Consider the following 24752-nt stretch of genomic DNA (forward strand, 5'->3'; position numbering starts at 1 on the left):
TCTTTGGAGGAGTTACATGCAATTGCCTCTTGCAAAATAGTGTTAATATTTTATCTTCCCACTTCTATTGTTACCAGGACCCAGAGCAGGGTGGAAACTCCTTTTGAGGGTGTTTATTGGTGAATGGAAACAGAAAAAAAAAGCCCAGCTCCATTCATTTTTAAGGCTTGTTTACACAGGAACCATGACAAGAATATATCCCAGTATAGACATTCCATTCCAGAATAAAGGCAAGTTTATTCCAGAAAAATGTCCACATGGGGACAAACCAGGAGGTACCCCAGAGGTTGGGCATGTGGAGATTCCAGTCCTTTTTGTCTGGGGCCAGACATTTGCAGAATGTAGTTGACATGATGAAGGTCTGGATCTTGAAGTTCCCAGAAATTTCAGAACTGCCTCGTTGGCAGCTTTGCCAGCCTTCCCTCGTGGCTGCTCCCAGCTCTGCTCCCAGCATCCTGCCGTGGGCTGAGGGTTCTGCCCCGTGTCTGGGGTGTGCAGGGGCAGATCCTGTGCTCACCCTGGCAGCTGCATTCCTGCCTGGCAGGTAAATAAATGCCTTTAAACTAAATTCCGCCTCCTGTAAGCAACTGTCCTGGCAGGCACTGGCTATTGTGTACACACACAGGACTGAGTCAATATTTTTCCCTGGGTAAATAACAGGCCTAGTGTGAGCTGCAACAAGATTTTTTTTTTTTTTTCCCTTTTCTAAAACTCAAAACTGCACAATACAAACCCTGCTGTTGGCTGGTTCAGGCTGCAGCTGTTTAGTGCTGTGAGTTGGGAGAATGAGGCATTTGGTCACCCTGATAATGTTTGTGTGACTGGCTTCATCCAGGAGATGGGACCTGTGTTCTGGACTCCTCAGTCTCTGGTCCTCAGTCCCTTTCTGGCTTTGCTTTCTTGCCCTCTCTCACCCATTGTGTACCCATTGAATGCTTATGGAGAGATATTTGAAGTCATTTTGTATTGCTTGGTCCTCTCACAGATCCTTGGGCACTCAGACCTCCCCCTGGGGATGAGGAGGTGAGGGTGGGGAGTTCCAGCCAAGAATTAAACCTGTCTTTCTTCACTTTCCCCAGGCTCTGGGACATGTAATGTCCTAATTCCAGATGCAGACATCCCCCTGTTGCTGCCAGGTAAATAATTCCTGCTGGTGGTGCCAGCCCATCAATCAGGGCCTTGTCTGAGGGGTTTCTATGCCAGTGCTTGAGGCAGAGGAGTCTGGCTCCTGTTTCACTGTTCAAAGTAAAGCCCGAGAGCCCTGGACCTTCAGAAGGCAAAGGCAGAGCAGCCTCAGTGCCCTCAGAGCCAGACAGAGCAGGGCAGTGGGAGGTGATGTGACAGGATTTCTGGATCCTGACTTCACCTCCAGTGCTTCTTCCCAGCCTTGGCACTTCCAGTCCATCTGCTCTTGGCAGTCTCTGCCTCCCTCCACTCTTACTACACCAAACCAGCTCCTCTTTGCAGCTAAAGAGAAAAAAGGTAATTTTATTTAAGGAACTGAATCAAGGAACTTGCAGTTACACCACTGTGGTTGCCCTTTTCCCCCTATCACAGGGATAAAGGAGCAGGTCTCTGCTCTCTTCTCCACCCCAGCTGAGGGTCCAGAGCTTTGCCCTGTCCCACATTTGCTGTTCATGTTTCTTGTAACCATCATCAATTCTTATCTAGGTTAAAAAAAAAATCATAGATTGTTTTTCCTCCACTCTTCAACATCCTGCTTGGAATACAGAGACTTTAGAACTGGATCCCTGAGCACCACTGGACACAGCACAGCTGTACAGACTCAAAACCATTCAGAGGCTTTGGCCCAGTTCTGGCTCTGAAGCTGGTCAGCCTCCTTCCTGTCCCTGGGAGCACAAGGACATCTCAGGCTCCTGCTTTGTGCACCTCAGCCCAGTCAGTTTAGAGAGAAGGATTGATTTTATTTTTTTTTCCCGCCAAGGAAAAGACCAGCTGGGTGCTGGAAAGCCAAAGCCAGCAAGGCCAGCAGCAGCTGCTGCTGCTTTGGGTTGTTTCTGGCTTAGAGACATTTGCCTCCCTCTGTCAGAGAGAGGCTTCTCCTTTCCTTTTCCTGGCAGTCCCTCATTGCAAAAGGAGAAAAGTGCCAGTGGGTTTGTAAGACACAGAAATTGCTTCTTCCATCGAGTTGTGTGACTGAATAGCTGCAGCAGTGCTAGTTATCAGTGATTGATGCTTGCAATCCTTTCAAGGAAATGAATATTTATATATTTGTAACTGTACATTATGCAGAGTAATCATTACCATGGTATTTATTTTAAAGCAATAGCTCCTCTTGTTCTCTCTTGTCCTGTGTGGTCTTGCCTCTTCCCCTCCTTCTTAATCAGCCTCAGTAGAAAGCAAATACCAGAAGAATGTTCAGCTTGCTTGAAGAACATCCCCGACACACCAGCACTTGCTTTGCTCACACTGACTGTTGACATTTAATGCACAATAACCTGGTTTTCATTATTGTGAATAGAGCGACTATTTAGAAAACCTCTACCAGCCTGGGTTGGGGTTTGGGGTTTTTTTAGTCCCTGCTGTTTCTGACTGAGTGCCCAGAGCCCGGCTTTGTGTTTCGCCCGCCTTTTGCCCCCGCACACACAGGTACACACAAACAGCTCTCTGACCAGCTGTTGGTTTGTTCACACACATCTTAGCAAGTCTGAGTCCAGAAAAGTGTTTGTTTTAGATTCTGATAAATATTTTATTAAAAACTGATTTTAAGACAATCCTCTCTGCCTCTTATTCGCGCTTTAGGCTGTCAAGCCTATGCTGGGAAAACTAAAGAATTAAGGAGCTCTAAGGAGGTTTATTGCTCATTTTCTACCTGGCTGCTCACAGGGCTGTGCCCCAGTTGTGTCTGAGAGAGGAGCTGGCTGCATTTTGTCAGATTTGCAGCAACCCTGAGCACCTCTTTGATCAGAGACAGCTTTTGGCTGTAGGTGACATTACACAAAGAAAGTGTGGAGTACGAGAGGGTTTGCTCCATTCCTACTTTACTATTTTCCTTCATGAGACATCATTTTTTTACAAAATCCATTAATACAACCTTTGCCTCAAAGAAATTACGGATGCCAAGGGGGATTTGCAAATACAAGGATGAGTGAATGGGATTTTTGCACCTTTTACCAACAATGGACTGACATTACTGGGGGGTTGCATGCAAATCAAGCCAAGAATGTTTCTGCTACACAAGCCAGTGCTCTGCACTCTCTTGACAGACTGGTTTAGTTCAGGAGAGTATCTTTTGAAACAGTTAGACATTTGGGGTTGCAATGTCTATTTTTTTTTCAGTTTTAGGGGAAGGGAATATGCACTTAAGGACAGTGAGCAAGTCAGGAGCAGGACTAGCAGGCAGAGAGTAGTCAGATTAGGAACACCAGACCGAGATGTATGGGTAGGAGCATCCCTGGTGGTGTGTGGCCAGCTGAGAAGCTGCAGGCAGTGTCCCAGTAAAGGATGGATGTGTCCAGCACTCAGCATCTCGTCTGGGCAAAGAATCCCACAGCTCGGGTTTATTCAGCCTTATCCCTGTGCAGACAGGGAAAAGCACTCAGCTCCTGGGAAATGCTGCTCTGGGTGAAACTTGTGGAATTCCAGTCTCGCCTTCATCTTATCCCCACTGTGTGTTACGAGTGCCCTGGGAGCAGCGAGCCGGGCTGGAGGCTCACGCCAGCGAATGTTTGGAACGAGGCAGCGTTTCCTTGGAGGTCTTTAGGGAAGTGGTGGTTTTTTTGCTGCTCCTGAAGACTCTCCTCCTCACCTTCTCGCGGAAATCCTCAGACACGTAGTAGTAGACGAAGGGGTCGGCGCAGCTGTTGCAGGTGCTGAGGGCCAGGCTCACCATGTAGCTGAGGTACAGGCGGCCGTGCAGCCTGGAGCAGGGGCTGGAGTAGTGAACCAGCAGCAGGACGTTGCTGGGGGTGTAGAAAACCACGAGGGTGAGCACCACGAGGGCCGTGAGCTTCACGGCGTGGGAGTAGCGGCTGCCCCCGCGCAGGAGGACGCGCAGCACCGCGGCCGAGCTCAGCACCAGCAGCAGCAGCGGCAGCAGGAAGGCGCAGACGATCAGCACCACGAAGTAATAGAAGTAGAACCCGTCGTCCTCGTGCCGGGGCAGGACATCGTGGCACAGCGTGAGGCCTGCCCCGAGCAGGGGGTACGACTGCCGCTGCAGGGTCAGGGGCAGCGTGAGGGCAGCAGCACAGAGCCAGACGGCAGCGCAGGTGCCGGCAGCCAAGGTGGGAGTGCGGAAGGCGCGGGAGGAGAAGGGGTGAGCCACGGCCAGGTAGCGGTCGACGCTGATGCAGGTGAGCAGCAGCACGGAGCAGTACATGTTCCCGTAGAAGAAAGCCGTGGTGAGGCGGCACAGCCCTTCCCCGAAGGGCCAGTGGTTGCCCAGGAAATAGTAGGAGATCTTGAAGGGCAGCACGGAGATGAGCAGCAGGTCGGCGGCCGCCAGGTTCATCAGGAACACGGTGGAGGTGAGGCGCTCGGCCCTGGTGGCCAGCACCCACAGGGCCAGCCCGTTGGCCGGCAGCCCCAGCAGGAACACCAGGCTGTAGAGGCAGGGGATGAGCCGGACGGTGACGGCGCTGCCCAGCTGGGCTCGCGTGGCCTCGGGGATCAGCAGGTAGGTGACATTGTTCACCGTGGCCTGGTGCCCCGGGATGGCTCGGGGACACGGGGTGACCTCTGGGGTGGTGGCCTGTTCATTGGTGCTGTTCTGAGAGTAATCTGGGAGAGGAAGGCAGCCTGTTACTCACTCAGCAGAGCAGGCTGGCGACTGGAGGCTGCACGCCCAGCTCACCCCAAAGGCTGCTCGCTGTTTTCTGCTGGGGTCCCTGCAACTGGCAGTGTTCCGGAAAGGCTCTTGTGTGATGGGCAGAAAAAGCTGTCTGGCAGAATTAGGTGTGCAGGAGCCACCCTCAGCCACCTTTTTGAGAAATATCCGATTCCCTGTGGTTTCTCGCAGCTCACAATGGACTGTGATGCTCTACAGCCATCAGCAGGCCTGGGAAGCCAGAGAACAATTCCCCTGTACAGCCATGAGCAGGCTTGGGAAGCCAGGGAGCAACTCCTCTGCCTGGCTCTCACAACAATCCGAAGGTCTGGAGCCACTCCAGTGTAAAGTCGTGGCTCTGGGAGTATAATTAGCTAAAAATTTGGCTTTCAAGTCCTTTCTGGTTTACTGCTCCTCTATTTTTCCTTTCTCTTTCTAGTTTCTTCCACCCCAGCTTCTTTCTCTGCTGTATCACCTCTGTCAAGCTCCTGCTTCAACTGGAGCCCACACCAAGTTCAATCAGAGCATCCCCCCATGTGAACTCATTAAAAAAAGAAGTTTTCAGGGATCTTACAAAGGTCCCAAATACCCAGTACTTTAACAAGCAGCAGCTTTGCACCCAAAGGCACACACTCACCATCATAGTCCAAGGCCAGGCAGAGTCCCCAGAAGGCACAGCAGAGCAGGAGCCTGTGTGGCAGCCGCCTGTTCCCGAGGGTCCCCATCCCAGCGCAGGGTCCAGTGCCCCACCACAGTGCCAGAACTGTGTGGGAACAGCAGCATCAGTGACCCTGCTTACGCATTTCCTCCTGCTGCTCCTTAAGTCTCGGAAGCAACGGGGCTTATCCTGGGCAGGATGAGGGAATGGAGGGGCTGTCACCACTGGCACGAGCGTGGGCTGCCCGAGCTCAGGCTGGACAAGCCCAGCGTCAGAATGTGGGACTGGGAGGGGCTTATTTATCCAGACCCAAAGTGTTTCAGGGCTGCACTTCATCCTCAGAGCGAGATGGTGGCTCAAGTGACTCATCTGGGTCTCCTTCCTGCTCCGGAATATTCCTGGAAATAACAAATGTGATCGGGTTTGATGCATTTTGGACATAAACAGAACCCGTGCACCTCTGCCCGTGGGAGCGCCGAGCGTCCTTCCACTACAGAGACCCAAGTGGCTCTGTGGGTGATCCGAGGTCTTTTCCCAAACCCTGAGTCACAACACTTTCTGGTACTACAAACAGGAAGATATCCCAGATATCAGAGCTGCAGACCACATAGACTTCCCAGGGATTACATGGGGCTCCTGCAGACTTGTGTTCTGGCAATGGAAGGTTTTTGTGTCAGCCTTGCAGCCTCCAGGTCAGGCTGGGCCCTTTGGAGTTCTGCTCTTTTATTCCTGCTCCATCTTCCTGGTTAAACAGGGGATGAAGCTCCTGCACCTTCTTGATTTTACTGCAGAGGATGGTTAAAAGTCCTCTGGGTTGAAGCTCTTTGCACTTGAAAGCACCAGCAGGAGCACTGTGGCACACCAAGGGCAAGTGGCAAAGTGAGGGAGACGCTTTGCTTCCGCTGATAACCACTGGGACAGGGAGAGCAGCTCCATCCAGCAGGAAAGGGGCCTGCAAAGGGCATGCAGGAAGCCCCTGCTGCTGGGGAGATAACGGGGAGTTCCAGCCACTCCTGCCCCACAAAAAGCTGTCTTTTCCCAGAGCTGAGCAGTCCCACCCTGCACAATCCCTACTCTGCCTGGGATGAGAACTCGGAGCAGCATGTGGAGCTGCTGGTTGTGCCCAGAGGACAGCTCAGATAATGCTGTAACAGGGGCTGGCAGATGTTACCTGAGCCTTCCAGATCCTTTGCTGCCTGGTCCCCCCTTCTCTGACCCCCTGGGCAGGTCCCTTCTGTGCTCTGCTCTGCTCCCAAATCCTCTCCCATCTCCCGTGTCAGAGCCTCAGCGTGGCCCTGGCCATCAAGAGCGCAGGCCAGTGGGACAGGAGGTCATGGCTAGAGAGGATTTGCGCTGTTCTCTGCAGTCCTTGCCTGGCTCTGCAGGGGAGGAAGGACAGGAGCTGGAGCCCAGGCAGTAGGAACTGTAAATTTGGTTTGGCAACCTGAGGAGCAGCTCGTTTCTTTCTCCTCGCCTTATGAATGGCCTCTTCTGTGAAGGTTGAAAATCTGAGCCTGGCTGCTGTTTGATGAGATTCTTCTATTCCAAGGAGAAAATGATCCTATTTCCTTTGCTTTCACCATATTCCCACATCCTTGTGCTGAGCATGTCGAGAGGTGGAGTTCCACTGGCAGGGAGAGGGAAGATGCAATGTTAGATGTTTTGCTTTTGTGATTCTCTCAGGATTTATGAACCATTACAGAATGACTCATGTGGCCACATATTTTCCATGCCTCAGCCAGGATCCTTTCCATGCTCTGTATGCAAAAAATTAGCCATAATCAGGTTCAGATAGTGTGCAAATCACAGCCCTGCTTCCTATGGGCAGGTCCCTGGAGTGGAGCAGAGAGGGGTTACTCATCGCTGCATCCTTCATTTTTCAGATGCTGTGTGATCTTTAGTGACTGCCTTAGATGCAGAACAGCTTGCCTGAAAATTCTAATGCCAGAGGTTTGTCACGGCTTGTTAACATCTCTTTAAGTCGTGTGATCCCTGCCCTGTGGGGTAACAATTTGGTTTTAAAGTAATTCATTGTGCAATAGATCATCTCCTGGGAGCAGGGGTTCTTTTATTCCGGGGCTCTGAACCCAGAAGATGTAATGCTGGAAACGGGCTGGGGATTTCAGAGCTCAGAGGGAGGGTACGGACACCACCTGGCCAGTCCCATACATCTTGGAGGCTTGGAAGGGCAAACGGCGCTGGGTAAGTGATGGGATTCGCTGTTGCTGCTCCGTTCCAGCGGCTCCAGAGGGTTCCTGAGCAGCAGCTCGGAGCTGTCTCTGCAGGCTCTGTGTGTACAAGGCTCCCTCGAATCTCAGACACTGCCAGGTCCCCTCCTTCTCCCTGGGCCTGCCTGACACTCTCCATGGCTCCAGGGAATGCCCCTGCCTCTCCCTCCTGCTTGTACCACGGCTCTCCTGTTCCTCTGGGGTCCCGCCCAGCCTTTTCCCTGGGTGATTCCGCACATTCTGCTCAGCCTCACGCTGCTGCAGCGCTTCTGAGGAGGGAGGTTTCTCAGAACTGCTCTTCTGCTTGCCTGCAGTTTTCACTTCACACTGTAAAAGTCCATGTGAAGGCATTTTCCAGGAATGGTTGAAGCTTATCAACACCCCTAAAACTCACTCACTGTTCTGGAATAGCTTTTGGGGGGCCTTTCTCAGCAAGATAGTGGCACTGGGGTGGGGGCTACCTGGCCTGACACAGCCATCATCATCATTGTCATCATCATCACCATCATCATCATCATCCCTTTTCAGCACCAGGACTCTTTAGATTCATTCTTTAGCACAGGTTAAGAGCTGCTAGATTTTGATTTAGTCTTCAAATTGAACAGGTGGTACAAGGAGTTAGCTCTAATCCAGAGCAATGGCTAAAACATGAAGAAAACCTCTAATTATGTTTTCACACACAGTTCTAGACTCTCTCACTGGTTCACAGCCCCGACTCTCCTGGTGCATCCCTGTGATGTGGAAATACGTAAAAAGAGTCCTGGAATGTTAAATGCTGAACTCAGGTACTTCCTTTAGCAACTCTGAATTCAATTGAGCAAACTATTGATACCTATTCCATCCTGCAAACCTGAAGGATATTTTTAAGCTGTTTGCTGTTGCCAGAGTTGTCCCCTCGCTGAGATCTCCAAGCACTCTTATGTCACATCTGGCTGTCCCTCGCCTCGAGCACAGGGAGCATCCCCTTTATGAGAGGGCCAAGAGAAGACTTGTGCAAAGTGGGCTGTGTCCTCTGAGACCCCACTGCCATCATTTTAATCAAATTATTCCATGCAATTGATGCACCAGAGGATTGTTATTGGGAGAACAACAACTTGTTTCCCTGTGAGCAACCAGGGGGCTGCACAGAGAGCAGAGCTGCCTTTTGTTATGGCAACGCAAGTGTTGGGGATGATGTAAAGGAAACTCCTATCAGCTCTGGGTCACATCACTACGGCTCAATTTGCAAAATCCACTCATTCATTTGTCGTGCAGAGCTCACAGGGAGCACAGTTAAACATGTTATTACCCAGGAATTTGGGGAGGTTGAGGGAAAGGCGGGTGGAGGGTTATTTTCATGGTTGCAGTTGTGTTGTCTTAACCTGTAGCAGATGTGCTTGTGGGGTTGGGAACTGGAATCAGTCCCTTCTCCTGAGCCCTGGTTGTGTTCAGTGTGTGATTCCTGGGGCCAGGCCTGGGCTGTGCCTCACCTCTGGCAAAGGTGCTGCTAGGAAGGAACCAGGCTGCAAGAAGGCACTGCCTGGCACAACACAGTCCTAGAGCTGGGATCCCACAAGGATCAAATCCAACCCCCGGCCCTGCACAGACACCCCAACACCCCCAGCCTGGGCATCCCTGAGAGCGCTGTCCAAACGCTCCTGCAGCTCTGGCAGCCTCGGGGCCGGGCCCATTCCCTGGGGAGCCTGGGCAGTGCCCAGCAGCCTCGGGGGGAAGAACCTTTCCCTGAGCTCCATGGCCAGCCCTGACCCAGCTCCAGCCGTTCCAGTGTTTGCTTTTGAAACCTCTCTGTGGCAGAGCAACTGTGCCACCCCCTGGACTCCCTGCTCCCCTCCAGCCACGGGCTCCAGGAAAGGTTTTGGCAGCTCCCACATGAGTGCAGCCCCAGCTCCTGCGTGGGATCGCTGCTGGGGGCTGCTTGCAGGAAATGTATTTCCCTTTTCCATTAACGAGTGCAGTGCTCACACCCTCACGCAGCACTTGCTGACACACAGCTGCATCAGCACATCCTGCAGCCTGTCCAGGAATTGCTCGCTCAACCTTTCAATTGCATTTTTCTACCATTTAAAATCCAGTTTCAGGTACGAGCCAATCAATTCTGGGGGTTGTCACAAAGTTTAAATTAGTTGAAAAGAAATGCAAAACAGTGAGAGCTGCAGACTTTTAAAATCAGTATTTTATTTTACTTGAATGTGCAAATAAATATAAAAAAAACTACATTCAAGGAGCTGGCAAAGCAATTACAAGCCCAAAAGCAAAGATCCTTCAAACAAATGGAAGAACAAACTCTTGACTCAAGGTCGTGCAGATACACAGCTGAGACCCTCAGACATGAACAAGCCCCTCTCAAATCTGCCCGTTACTCCCTTCACATCCCTTGCTGCTCTCAGCTTCGAGACAATAGCACTGCAAAGGGCAAAAGTCTTGCCTAATCAGTTCAGATTATAAATTAAGGTTTACAAAATAAGGATGCTTAAAAATACCTGAAGTACACTTAGAATGGGTTGATGGAACAGGACAGTGCCCAGGTGTGGTGCCCACCTTGGGACACCTGGAATCAAACGCATTTTAAGCCACAAGTTGCCATCTATTTTCTAGTAAACAGTTTTCTGTTATCATAAAACCATAAAATTTGGCACAATTGTCATCTCCACTGGGAGACAGCAGAGAGGTGAGCAGGACTGAGGTGTGTTTTAGTGAGCTGGCTGGAAGGGAAAGGGGGACACTGTGCTTTGCACTGGGCTTGTCCCCCTGCTCCCCCCAGCCCTCGCAGAGCCACGTGCTCTCTTATCACTCCCTGCAACGAGGGCAGGGGAAGAACCTTCAGATCATTTCAGGAACCAAAGTTTAGCAGAGACCCAGATGAGGAGAACACGGGTTCTTGATGAAAAGTCTCTGCTGGCAGTGGTTGTGCAAGTGGCCACGAATGCCAGAGAGTGGCCTCCCTCCTTCCCTCCCACAGATTATTTTGCAGAAAAGACAAAGACTCAGGACAGTTTTCTATTAAACGTACCCCAAAGGCCAATTTTTCTACTGTCAAGTGAGACAATTGCGAAACCAAATGTCGTACAGTGGAAATAACCCAGGACAAATCCTACAGGCTGCTCCTTAGGTCTGGCAGAAATCATAACCTAAAAATCAAAGCCACAGAAAGTTTCAGGGTGGGGGTTTATTGCCCCAAAAGCCAGGGAAAAGTTGGAAGCAAAGCTGAAAGGAGGCTGGGTATACCTCAAAACATTATGTTTGTAATACACTCCACGGACAGCGTGCTTGCCCTTGGCCCCTGAAAAACAGGAGTGAAGTCACAGTGGGGCTGCAGGACAGACACGAGTAAATTTCCTTGATTTCTCACTAGATTAAGTCAGGTGTAGTGTTCTGCACAGATCAGGGCAGGCTGTGTTAGGTTTCACGGCAAAAAAAGCTTCGATAGCAGTACGGCTGCTGCAGTGGAAAAGCTCGTCCGGGATGGTTGCGGCTGGATCTCACACTGCTGCTCGCAGATTTCCTGCGTCCCTGCAAACCCAGCGCCTGTGCTGACCCAGCAGAAACAGGAGTCCAAGGGCCAGAGCTCAGCTCCCAGCTGTGCTCCGGGAGCTCCATCTGCCGATGTCACCGACGTGGTGCAGCCCCGTGGAGCGCCGGAGGCCGGGCATGCACAGGGAGACGCCGGGAAACGCCCAGCTCCGGAGCTGCCCACCAACATGCAAAACACAAATCCAAAAACCAGGCCAGACCTCGCAATGGATATTCCTCCCCATGGATATTCCTCCCCGTGGATATTCTAGAAGGCAGAGTCTGCAGCAGGTCCTCAGCTCCCAAAGCAACACCGGCAGCTGGGGGGCCTCAGCTGGGCATCACTCCCATCCCAGCACCACAGCTCAGAGTTCTTCCCCTCAGTTCATGCTCCAGAACACTTGGTTGATGAGGGAGGGTCAGAGCCTGGAGTGCTGGCCATCCTCGTGTCAGTTTTGGCATTTTTCTCACCAGAGCACCAGGAACAAGAGTCATTTGTTGCCTCATTGGTTCACAGGGATAACAAAGCCCCCCTTGTGCCAGGGGCTCTCAGCCCTGCTGGCACTCCCAGGTTACAGTGAAGAGTTCTGCAGGCTCCAAGATGGCATAAAGTCAGGAAGATACGGAATATTAAACCCTTCGAAGTGGAAGCAGCTGCCAGCATCTGCTCAAGCACCAGCCCAGCTCCACCTCTCCAACAAAGCCACTAGTGGTAGTTCACCCCCTCACTGAGCTGGTCAGCAGTGGCCTAAAGCCGGGAAACTACTGAAAAGTGTGTGGCAATGCCAAGAGCCCCCTTCCCATAAAAGCTTTTAAAAGTCTCTTCATGATGGCTGGAGGATTACACTGCAAGGAGACAAGTCTATGCCATATGGAAAATACATGATAATCCAAAGTAAAATGCTGTTTGGATAAATATCATTAATACATACATTGCATTCCCACCACTATTCTCATAGTAAATGTGCTTCACCAGCAATGCTCTGACTCGTCTGGGTGCTCAGGGTGAAGCGGGACGGCGGCTGTACTGCACTCTGTATCTGTTCACTGGCACCCCGTGGACATTCACTGTCTCACAGGTGGTTTTGCAGGGCACCATCTCCTCGTCCTCGTCCCCCATCAGCCAGTCTTGAACCACATCCACGGCCTCCATGGACACGTTCTCCTCCAGCCACCGGTTGTGCCACTCCTCAAACTGCTGGTGGTGCTTCAGCAGCACCACGGGCTGGACCTGAGAGCAGGACAGTGAAGATCACTGAGAGGTTCCTGGGGGAAAAGCCAAAGCCCTCAGCTCTACCTGAGATGTGCAATGCTTTGGGCACAACACAAACAGGAAACCACAGACCTGCGTTTAACCATCTCTATTTCCTAATGTTTGCCACTCCCACTTAAAATTTGCATGTAAAGACTGCTAAGCTAACCCAAAGCACAGAGAATTTACCAGCTCTCCTCCATGCTACACCCAACACACAGTAGTAGCTTCTGGGTGTAGCTCGCAGGAATTCAGCCACAAGAATTATTGGTCCCTGCGTTTTGGCTCCCACCCTCAACTTCTGCTACTGCCCGGGCTGCACAGGGAGTAAAAGGGAGATGTACCTGCTTGGCTCTGCAGAGAGCTCCTCTCCTGTACATGTAATCCTCGGAGTTCATGATGAACATCATCTTGTGGGTGTTGAGCTTGAAGCGACAGTCGACGTTGCAGGCGCTCTCCACCCCGATCAGCCGCTTCCAGGAGCTCTTGACCTCGCTGCGCAGGGCCCTCACCTGCTTGCACTGCCACTTGCGAAACCTCTTCAGGTTTCTGGAACAAAACAAGCATGACAAAGCATGTATCACACACTTGGTTATCCATTCTCCTCATCTGACAGGGCTCACAGCGCAAGTATGGAACTTGTATTTGCATGTTTCGTTTTTTAGGCTCTCTCTGGGATGTTCCTCAGTAAGCTCTGACAAATATTTAGTGAAATGGGAACAAAGTAGACGCAGAATCCCATCCAGAATCCATCCTGCTCCATTCCAAACACAGTTCCATGAACAAACCTCAGTGCAGTGGTCATAAACTTCTCTTTCAGCATCCCTGTGCGGCTCACTGGGCTGGAGCAGCCCCTCAAAAGTGACTGCATTTCCCCAGGACTGGCACATCACCCAAACCCACTGGCACACGGGCAGGGAGGAGGCAGCAGCAGCTGCTGCAGGTGTGGCTCAGGGCAGGAAGCAGCTCACCTTTGCAGAAAGACCGGTTTCAGGAGGAAGCCATCGTTCTGGTTGTTGGGAGCTCCTTCCACCCCAACGTACTGCTCCATGTAGTTTGCCAGGTGCTACACAAGGGAGACCAATTCAAGTGAGATTTCACCTCATCAGGACAAACATCACTGCAAAGAACTTGTTTCTTTCCAAGCTATTTATTCTGAGGCTGATTTATGTTGAAACTCTTTTGCTAATACACCACTTCTGTCAATGGCGACAGCCCCACAGTCACCTGCCCACCTCCCAAGCAAACTTGTCCTCCTGGCAAAGTCTCACATTTTGGAAGAAGAAAGCAGGGAAAGCATTCTTAGACATCTGCTTTGTGGTACACAGACTCCATGGTCACTGTGGTATTACCTGGACCTCCACAGGATCTTCTGTCTGCGTTTCTTCTGTATCCAGCAGCTCAATGGTCATGATCACCTGTCCTTTCCTCTGGAGAAACATGACCTGTGATAAAGTTACAGAAAATATTTGCTGCAGGGGTTGACAATAAAAAGCTGCATATTCACAAGTCATTTGGACAACAAATAGAAGCTAGGAGAGAACCAGCAGGGCTTCTCAGTGAGCCACAATGTCCCCTCACTGTCTGTGCTCTGATTTTGGTACCTTCTCTCCATATTGCTCACTCTCTCACCTTGGAGCTTCCAAACCCACTTCTGCCAGGTCAAGTGCCACTTGGGAGATTTTTCTGAAGTTTTTCAGTGATTTTCTGAAGTTCCCTGGCAGCAAGGTCTTACCTTGAAGCAGTTCTCATCTGCCATGCACCGTTCAGCCTTCCACTGGTAGCTGGTCTCCTTTGCTGCCCGGACACAGCGGGATGACAAATTACCCCCAGCAGCTCCTCGCTTCCTCTCATTCAGGTAGAGCTCAACCACCTTCAAGCAGATGTCATCGCTCACTAGATGGTGAAGCTTCCATTAAAAAAGGGGGAATTCAGTCAGCAGGCCTGGGCCAGGAGTTAACTCTAGTGTGTCATGAAAGGAGTGTAAAACTCAGCATGGCATCACACTCAGCTGAAGCAGAAAACTCCAGAAACTTCCCACATTTCACTCTCTTTTTCATGAGTTTGCAATAAAAGGAACAGAAGAGAGTGAAGGGCTGATGTGCCTTAACTAGAAAACTACAGCTGGAAGACTGATTTGAGTGAGAAGAACAGGACATTTTTTGTGTTGCTTTAGATGTATTTTGGGGATGGCAGAATTTTGAAAAGACTGGAACTCAAAAAATGTTGGGAAAGGCCAGAAAGAGTAAATCCCCATAGGTGGTCCCTGGATGGAAGCTGAATTCTCTCACTAAACTCCTACTGGGTCGTTTCCCTGTCAGATAGAACTTTTCCCTGAATTTGCTCCAAGCTCAGTGCCCCGTTGCTCTGCAGGGCACTGGGAGAAGCCTGGCTGTGTGTGAGGGGTGATGTGCAGCCCCAGCACAGCCCTCACCTGGCGCACGATGTTCTGCACCAGCTTGTCCATGGTGAAGCCGATGTAGGCGTGGATGGTGAACATCTCCCGCAGGGTGTCCTCGTACTGCGTGGGGTCGATGTTCCCGTCCAGCAGGCTCCTCACCATGTCCAGGAAGGCTGGGTAGTACTCCTCCAGCTCCACCTCACCTGGCCAGGGGAAAGGGCATTCATTTCACACACAGAAAATGCAGAGTGAAGTCAAGCAGTGCAAGAGGCAGCACTGCTCAAGAACCACGAAACCCAGAGAGTGACATTACAGACAGGCAGTTCCCTGCCAGGTCCCCTGAGAGGCTGGGACAGTTTCCCTCGTGCACTTCCAGGACAGCCCTGGGCAATAACTATTTCCTTGTGGGGCTGTTTACATTGTAAATCCAAGTGACGGGTTCCTACAATGAATTCCTGCAATTCCTACCTGAGAACACCTGAGCACAGTGGGCTGGCAGGAAGTCTCTGTGAACCAGCCCATGACACACTGACTGCCCTGCTAAAGGAGCTGTGCCCACAACTCACAAATACGAGTTGTTTGCACCTCCACACCCCTCACAGGTGGTCCCAGTTACCCAGATATACACAATGGAGCACTGGCAACCAGGGCATTAAGAGTGGACTAAGCCCTGCATTATTCTTACTTGGTTGCTTCAGTCTTAGCTCCATGGCTGGATCATTGGTTTTTTCTTTCCTCCCTTCACAGAGGAGCTTCTCTCTCTCTTTCTCAGTCCGATATTCCAGAAGCTGCTTCTGGGCCTGGCGATAAATCTTTAGGAGCCTGGAGCACAGAGTCTGGTGAAGGCGGAGGAAGAAATACCAATTATTATTGACAAAGAAGAGGCTGTAAACATCATCCAGGGTGTTGTGGGGCTCAGCAGCTGTAACATCACAGAAGGTTGCTTTGGTCTCCAAAGGACTGCTTGGAGGCCCAGGCACGTGTTTTTTGCGCAGCTCAGGAGTATCCAGGTTCTGCCCCTGGTGGTTTTCTCTGTCCTCATCTGTTGATTCCTCAGAAATATTGTGCTCAGGCGGCTGAGAGAAGAACAGCTCAGGTATGAAGTGATGCACAATCTGCCTGATGGTTGCCTGATCCTCCTTTTGGATGGTGGGCTGTCTCTTCACGTAATAGCTGATAAGAGATGCTGCATCTTCCAAAATCTGCTTATCTTCATAGATAAAGATAAGATGAGGCTCATTCGTGGATGAACTCCTTCCCTCTGAATGCTGCTCCTGATGCTATAATCAAGAGACAAATAGATTAAAATCCTTCCAATCCATGCTCAAGAGCCATTCCTGCCAGGAGAAATAAGCCAGTATTAACACTGTGCTTGGGACAGCTGTTTTTGACCAAGAAATCTCCCAATTTCCAACCACTTCCACACGGTCCCAGGTGCCATGCACACATCTAGGTCACACTGCCAAGGAAGGGCATGGAGGAGGGGTCATTCCCTGTCATACACACCTCGTCATAGACACTCTCAATTTCATTCAGCAAGCTCTTGGAGCGCAGAGCTTTGGTGTCATTCTGCTTGAAGTTGACGGCCTGGTGGTCCAGGGATTTCAAATAGGCCTTCTCATACTGCTCTCTCCAAATCTTGTTAAAGCCCTGCTGGGCCTCCCTCCATTCCTCCTCTTTTGCTTTCAATCTGCATAAATGAACAGTCAGTTCAGGGAGACAGGCACAGAAACACACCCCAAACATTTCAATGTAGCCAGCTGTGGTGCAGCAAGAAGTTTTCAGTGGAAAACTGGAATTTATTCCCAGAAGCAATAAATAAATTTGAAAAAGCAGCAACGCTGATAACAACTCATCCTTTGAAAAAACACCTACAAAAAACAGTTCACAGAATCACAGAATCATTTAGGTTGGAAGAGACCTCTGAGATCACTGAGTCCAACCTTTGACCAGTCACTGCCTTGACAACCAGACCAGAGCACTGACTGCCATGTCCAGCTGTTTTTTGAACACCTTCAGGGACGGCAACTCCACCACCTCCCTGGGCAGCCCCTTCCAGTGTTTAACAACCCTTCCTGTGAAGAAATTCCCCCTGATGTCCAACCAGAACTTCCAGTAGAGCAGCCTGCAGCTATGTCCTCTTGTCCTGTTGTTTAAAAATGCTTTAAAAATCCCTTATCAGCTTCTTAAAGAACACAGAACAGTGGGAATTACCTCTTAAGAACAACGGGAACAGCAGTAACTGGGTTTTTCTTAAGACTCTCGATGATCTCTGGTGCTTTGTCACCGTAGATGCGATAGATGGCCCGGCGCTGGATCACTTCTGAGGTTCCCCCCAAACAATCATCCAGGCGAAACTTCTCCTGATCCTCCTGGGTCAGGCGGGACAGTTTCTTCTGCACACTCTCCAGCACACGGATTGTGGCTAAATTGGTCTCCAGGACAACATCCAGCTGTTGAGAGTTCCCAGAAAACACAGTGTCAGAACAGGCAGAGCAGGAACACGGAGAGCAGCAGCAGCCCAGGTTTGTGGAAGGTGTTCCAGCCCCATGGGTGGAGCCAGGAAGCATCAGGAAGGTTTTTACTGGAAAACAGACCTCTGCCAGTTCTCCCAAAGGTCACATGCAATTTAGAACTGGACTCATGCCTAGGAAGAACTATTAGACTCCAAGCACAACACACCAAACTCCATCTCAAACCAATAAACGCTAATAGAACTTCCAGGAATTGGCCACCAATTAATTCAGCAAAATCCAGAGGTTTTGCTTTCTGAGGAAGCAGAAAGGGAGCTCAGCAGCACAGGTACCTCAAAGCGCTCGTCCTCGCAGCGGTGCAGCTGCTCCTCGTAGGGAGTCTTCTTGGAGCTGACAAAAGTGGAGTCTTCAGACCAGGATGGAAATGAAACCCAGGTATCATTTAACACCTGCAACAGTGCAAAGACACGACATTGAGCAGGGCCTTGTGAGCCCAGAGCTGTTCTCATGGGGTTTTCTCTCTCATCTTTTTGCACAGTTCTTCCCTGAGGTTCTGTAGGACATTACAGACCTAATTCCCAGGTCACTGCTCCCCAGATTTGAGGTCTGTGTGGAACTGCTGGGTTGCTGCTCAGAAAACTCAAAAACACCTTCACTATCACTTCACACACAGAGATCACTCTGCAGTGATCAGCAACTGTAAAAAAAAGAAGACAGAGCTCTCCACAACAGTGGGAATGGGGCCTCAGGCAGTGCCTCACAGGGCTCTTCCAGAGAAAAATTGCTCCCAAAGGTCATACTGGCCCACTGCTAAAAAGTTTATTCCAGGGTATTTAATATTCTTTTCTGTCTGTAGGAACACATTTGTGTCTGCACACAGACTTGAAAGGTATTAAAGATGTGATTTGAGATGGGTTTAGATAAAATTAGTAAAATGTGGGTACTATTTCAATAAATTGGCTAAGTAAAGGGAATCAGCACTGAAGAGGGGACTCCACATGCAGAAGTTGTGGAGCAAATGGCTGCACTCCAATTTATGTGTGTTCAGGGATTGAACAGCCTGACCCCAAAGTACCTCCTTGCAAATGGCTGTTCTCCCACTGCACTTTGGCTGCTGGTAGGTTTTTGGGAGAGCTCGGTAACTGGATCCGATGCGTTTGCAGGAAGCGTAATCAATTTCCCGGCTCATTCCATCCCCGGAGCGGTCGCTCAGCGGAGAAGCAAAGGAAAGCTCTTTCACACCAAGGAAGGACTTGAACTGTGCAAAGAGTTCTGGGAATTTCCTTCAAAAACACAAGTATTTTGTTATTTCACTGTGACATTTTTAGAGTGGTTAATGTGTGTCATAAAAGGGAGGCAGAAATATCTAAACAAACTCAGCGTTACAGGGAGAAATCTTTCACCAACATCTCACCTCTGTTATCATTCTCTCTGAATTGCTTTAAGGGTTTTTTTACTTAAGGCAGGAAAACAATTTCCCTTCACTACACAAATGCTCCCCTAAAGTGCCTGAGGAGAAACTGATCCTTGCCATTTGACTCTCCCTCTTCTGCTGCAAGCCAAACAGCTCAGGAGGCTCGCAGCAGAGCTGGAGCTATTTATCCTTCTCACAGCCCTGTTCTCAGATTTCATGTTTATACCTTCATTACACTTTGAGATATTAAACAGGGAGTGTGAACAGACAGAGGAAAATGTTTCCTCACAATACTCGTTAAGAGCTGCACAGATAAATTTAAAGGTTCAGATTTTATTACTCCTCCTTTTGGATTAACGTTCATTTAATTTCTTGTGCGCTACCCACGACATAGCTCTAAATTAAATCCAAAACTTCAGTAACAAAGTTCACAATGTGTCCAAAAAATAACAGAGTAGGACCTACAAAGTACCACAGGGCAGAGAAGTAAGTTAGTAACTTACCCTAAAAAGGGTGTAACAAGCTGGAGCAACTCAGAACCAGAGACCAACTCCTGGTTGAAGAGAGCGATGCAACGGAGAAAATTTTCATAGACCTCCTGACTCTTGAGCACCCTGCGCACCTACAGCAGTTTGGAGAGATGACCACATCACCTGAATGCCACCTGTACTTAGAAAATTATTCATTATCTGTCTAGTCATCTTCCAAACCCACCTATTTTTACTTTTGTCGGTCTTTCTCTACCCCTTGAAAAGTCAGGGAACGTCTTAAGTGCTGACACAAATTATACACAAAACCAACCAATTACCAACCACATAAAAGGCTGAAGATAAGTCCAAAAATGTGAGAAAAGAACAATTACTGACCTTGTCAAAGAAGGAAAACTCTTGCAGCGTCCCATATTTCCCCACTGTCGCAACTGACAGATCTTTGGTACCTCGCAGCTTCATTTTCTTCTGTTAAAAGAACAAGCAGTTATATTTAACATGTTGTGACTCAAATGCCATCAAATTCCACTCTGTTGACACAGAACAGCTCCCTGCAAAGGCTGAGACCCTGCATTTCCCCAGCAGTGACCTGGCATTGCTGTGTCACGTCCTCACAGCAATCTCTGTCAAATGTCTCCCAGCTAAGAAGAAACAACAAAAAAAGAGAATCACTTGAGATTCTGCACAGAAGCAATAAATTGTCCCTTTCCAGGGCCAATACTTAGTACAGAAGGTTGTGATATTTAGTATCAAACATGTTACTACACACATTTAAGCATGCATTAAAAATTCCCTTTTTCTACAGTAATTAAAATAACTCAAAATTTTGTTTTTCATACACCTACATACATCAAAGACACTACTCATGACACCTTTATCTCAGCAATTACTAAGCACAAGTAATATCAGGTTATTTTAAGTTTTTACTTGCTGAAAGATACCTTTGCTGGGCCAGAAACAGGACGCAGCAGCAGTGGCCTGGATCGCTTTTTGCTGTGCTCCAGATTCTTCTCATGCTCAGTTTTCTGGGCACTGTTCACTTCACATGGTCCATTTCCTGTGAACTGAAGTAAATAAATAATGATTTCAACATTCTTCTCTCAAATAAAGAATCTTAACAGGACACAGAGCATGTGGTTAAGTCACCTGTTCTGGGAAAATCCAAACAATGAAGAGGAGCAATGCTCGTTACTGGCTGTATGATTTCCCACGTTTTGCATATTCTACATGCAGACAAAGCATTCAGTATCCTGCCCTGCTCTCAGCACGTACCAAAGACCTTTTTGCCTCTGGGAGGAACTGTCCAAACTCTGAGAGCAGATCCTCCTGTCCCCGGAACAGATTGGCCACTTCAGTGAACACTTCCTCCTCTGACATGCCCCGGAAGGGTCGGCCCTTGGTGTTCAGCTGTTCTTTCTGAAAAGATACACACAGACGTTCAACAGAGTCAAAAAATACCTCACTCTGCCAGAAAACTCATCCTGAGCCAGAAACACCAACGCCACAGAACTTGAAAGGACTCTGAGCCAGCCCCAGGTTGTTACAGGGCCTCCTTTCACACACAGGATCACAAAATCAGCTGAAAGTGAGTAAAGACAGATCTGGCTACAACCTCTTTACACTCTGAAAAGTTCCACAATTTTCACACTTTTTGTCATTTCCAGTGAATATCTACAAGGTATTTGCTGGATAAAGACCAGTCCTTGGGACTCTAAGTCTGTTCAACAGACAGAGATTAAATTTGACAACTACGACTCCAACAGCTCCAATGCCAACCCACCGCCTCTTCCACGGAAGGCTTTTTACCTGGTAAGTGTGAAGAATTTCTAGAAAGGATCTGTAAATCTCTGGATGGTCAAGGAAACGTGTTTTGATCTTATTCACATAACTGATGGCATTATTGAACTCCACGGAATCAGATTCCAAGGGAATTTGGGATTTATCTTCTTTGTAGGGAAGCTGCTGCCGAAACTCCTCGGAGCAGTCGCTGTGGTTGTGGGAGTTCTCCTGGGAGTAGTGCAAGACCAGCCCACTGCCAGGGAGTGTGCTGGGAATGGGCTCTGGGGGCACCTGGGGGCACAGGACACAGGAGATGTGTTGGAAAAGGATCAGGGACCAGCTCCACAACAACCCAGCAGCAGTGCTGGCAAGATCTCCAGTTAAAAAATACTGTCACATGAAGAAGGAAGAAAAAGCATTTCAGTCACTAAACAATTTCCCTACCTGGTTTATTAACTCCATCAGTTAAAATAACCCCCTAAGTTCTCCCTGGTGTAGGAACCACCTGACTTGTGGCTGTCACAGCCTTATTGGCCTCACCTGAGAGGCTGCACCAAACACCCCCCACTGCAGGTCCTGCTACCGCTGGTTATTGCAGAGGAACTGCAGTTTTAAGCAGTGTATCAAACATAAGGCCCTTACAGATGTTAATTCCTAAGCAGCAGAGAGATTTGAAGGAGCTGAGATCTAAAAGGTAGTTCCTGCTACTAACTGGAGTTAAACCACGAGTTTACCAGCAGAATTCAGTTTATGGCTCTGTTTCAGCTCCACAACCACACAACAACAAAAAACAAGCAGGGGCAACATCCATCTGTACCCCAGCAGATGTGTTTCACACCAACAGTACCTGATGGGGATTCCATGATCTTTAAAGACCTTTCCCAGCCTAAACAATTCAATGACTGTTCTGTGTACTTTTGCCTATTGCCTAAACAAGTCTCCTGGTTTATCAGTGGAAGACTGGAAGTGCAATTCTTCCAGGATCTCTCATTGAAATTTGTCACTGCCTACAACCTATATTGGGAACCCATTTAACAATGTCAGGCCAATGACAATTTCAGTTTCCAAATCTGACTGAAATATTTGGTCTTGAAGTGGTGTATTCATGCAGAATCATCATTCCTGTATAAGTCAAACTACCAGGTTTGAGAATAAATTGGGAACTAGGTGATCTTTAAGGTCTCTTCCAATCCAAATCACTCTATGACTCTTTGAATAAACATTTAAATTTATATTACACCCATTATCACAGGCTTTGAAAACCACCTAAACACCTCAGCAACATGCACTACACATAAATCTCCACAGCCTAAACTGTGCAGACATGTCCAGTGACCCATGGAACAGTTTATTTAGGGAACAAGAGCTCTGTGACCTACCTGACTATTCAGAGGTGACTGTATACTTAACTTCCCATTCTTTGGAATTTCTATCCTGTAGCCCAGAGGAAGAAAGGCATTGAATCCTACAATGAGGTCAGGATGCTCATGGAAAAGCTGAGAAACACGTCGGATGACTCCAGGTGTGTCAATGCTAAAATTGAGAGGGGTTTGTTACTTTCATCCAAATCAGAAACACAAGCCCAGAAAATGCCAGAGGGCTGTGAAGCATCTGGTAACTTAGGGATACAATTCTTTAAAAAAAAAATTAGCCCAGTTAGATGGAATGACCACTGCAACCTCGCCCTGGGAATGTTATCCATGGAGAGGAGAGATGAGTGTGCAGGTTGGCAAAGGGGCAGGACACCCACCACCTCCAGGGCTGCCACGCCAGAGGTTCTGTGCTCAGGCTGCTTCACTTATTTTCAAGATCTCAGAGTGGACAGTAAAAATAGATTTGCCTTCTGTGGATTTCACCTCTGGAAAATGATGGGATGGGCAGAAGTTCTCCAACTCTGTGTGACTGCACCACTGGGGGACAAACCAGTGAGTTGCAGAGGGGGAATGATGGGGTGAAGGCTGGGGGGCCCTGCACAGGCAGAGAGACCCCACAAAGGCTGAGTGAGAGCTGAGGGAGTGGCTGGAGTTGTGTCAGGGCTGGCCATGGAGCTCAGGGAAAGGTTCTTCCCCCCGAGGCTGCTGGGCACTGCCCAGGCTCCCCAGGGAATGGGCCCAGCCCCGAGGCTGCCAGAGCTGCAGGAGCGTTTGGACAGCGCTCTCAGGGATGCCCAGGCTGGGGTTGTTGGGGTGTCTGTGCAGGGCCAGGGGCTGGATTCAGGATCCCTGAGGGTCCCTTCCAGCTCAGGATATTCTGTGATTCTGTGAAAGGCTGAGGAGCTCCCCAGAGCACCCCAGGATGCAGGACCTGGGCTTTACCTCTGGCTCTTGAACTCCTTCATGATCTCCAGGAAGCCGTTGTAGGTGGCAGGGTCGCTGCCAAAGCGGATCTTCACCTGGTCCAGGTAGGAAAGTGCATCTTCCACCTGTGGGGTGAGAACACGGTGAGACCCAGGCAGGGGGAACAGGCCCTGGAGACCCCCACGGCCCCAGAATTGGGGCGGGGGCACCTCAAGACACTGTAGCGGGTGGAAACCAGCCCCGGGGGAGTCCCACAGCTCTGGGGAAGGGCACTCGGTACCAGGTGAGGGGGCCGGAGGAGGGCAGGCCCTGGTGGGCACCACGTACTGGGGAGAGTGGGCTTCCCGTACTGGGGGGGTGCCAAGGCACGGACGGGGGCACGGTACCGGGGAGCCGGGAACAGGTCCCTGGGGAGGATGACCGCAGCACCAGAGAGGAACAGCTGGGCCGGGGAGCGGGGCACGGCCCAGGGGAGGGGGGAACAGGCCCGGGGAGCCCTCACGGTACCGGGGGAACAGGACGCGGCCCCAGGGGACCCCACGGAACCAGCGGAGGAGGGCGGGGGAGCCCCTGGCGCGAAGGGGACAAGCCCCAGGGACACCCCCCAATACCGGCGGGCGAGAGACAAGCCCCGGGGGGCGAGTTCAGCACCGCGGCCGGGGCCGGGCAGGTCACGGTGGGGGCGGGCGGGGCCGTCCCGGGGGGGCGAGGAGCGGCCCTTCGCGGGGGCGGGGAGGGTGGGAAAGGGGCGATCGCGGCCGCCGGGGCTGTCCCCGCACTCACGTGCACCGGCAGCTTCTCGTGCGGCGCGGCCCGGCCGCCGCCGCCGCCCCAGCGCGGGGCGCTGCCTCCGCCGGCCCCGCGGCCGCCGCCGCCCCCCGCCGCCATGTTGGAATCGGGCGGGCGAGCACGGCCCCGGCGGCGCGCGCGGCCGCTGCGTCAGCGCGCACGGCCCTGGGCACGCCCCCGCGGCGCGGCCCGCCCCCCCAGCGCCCCCATTGGCCACGCCCCCCGATAGGCCACGCCTCTGCACCGCCCCGCCCCGCGTGGCCACGCCCCCCCCGCCGCTTCCGGCCGTTCGAGCGCCGCGGCGGGAGCGGCGCCTCAGGGAGCGCCTCAGGGAGCGCCGGGGCCACAGCGGAGCCTGAGGGGGAGCAGGGCCTGCGGGGCCCGAGCTGGAGGACCCCGGGGGGTCTGCGAGAGCCTGAGGGGGCTGCGGGATCGCAGGGAGTCTGGAGGAACCGGGAGCTGAGGACTGGAGCTGACGGGGCTGGAGGAACTGCCTCTGGTTGTGTGGGGCTGAGGGAGCCGGGGGGTGGTGGAGGGTTCAGATGGGGCTGAAGGAGCCATGGGGTGGCTGGGGGGGCCCGAGGGGGGCTGGAGGAATGGGGGCTGGGGGAGCCCCAGGGGCTGGAAGAGCCGGGGGTGTGGAGGAGCCGGGGTTGGAAGAGCCATGGGGGGC

General features: G+C 50.8%; 2 protein-coding genes across 2 annotated transcripts; both read right to left on the reverse strand.

Annotated features, from left to right (window-relative positions):
- Positions 1-3673: 3673 nt before the first annotated feature.
- F2RL3 (F2R like thrombin or trypsin receptor 3) lies at positions 3674-5514 on the reverse strand (the record flags this gene model as incomplete). The annotated part of the gene is made up of 2 exons (XM_082297688.1): positions 3674-4743; positions 5427-5514. The coding sequence occupies 2 exons, from the start codon at positions 5512-5514 to the stop codon at positions 3674-3676; spliced, it is 1158 nt and encodes a 385-aa protein (XP_082153814.1).
- A 4316-nt stretch (positions 5515-9830) lies between these two features.
- Positions 9831-24184, reverse strand: SIN3B (SIN3 transcription regulator family member B). Its single transcript, XM_082298035.1, has 19 exons — positions 24074-24184; positions 23309-23415; positions 22373-22526; positions 21021-21284; positions 20487-20630; positions 20156-20278; positions 19593-19682; positions 19230-19348; positions 18388-18595; positions 17645-17761; positions 17053-17291; positions 16345-16528; positions 15524-16118; positions 14872-15041; positions 14173-14346; positions 13790-13882; positions 13409-13503; positions 12782-12986; positions 9831-12416 (listed from the first exon to the last, which is right to left on the reverse strand). Exons 1-19 carry the CDS (start codon positions 24176-24178, stop codon positions 12186-12188), a joined length of 3417 nt encoding a protein of 1138 aa, XP_082154161.1. The 5' UTR covers positions 24179-24184; the 3' UTR covers positions 9831-12185.
- Positions 24185-24752: the final 568 nt, after the last annotated feature.

This window comes from Coloeus monedula, assembly GCF_965178545.1.
Source record: "Coloeus monedula genome assembly, chromosome: 27".
Lineage (NCBI taxonomy): Eukaryota > Metazoa > Chordata > Aves > Passeriformes > Corvidae > Coloeus > Coloeus monedula.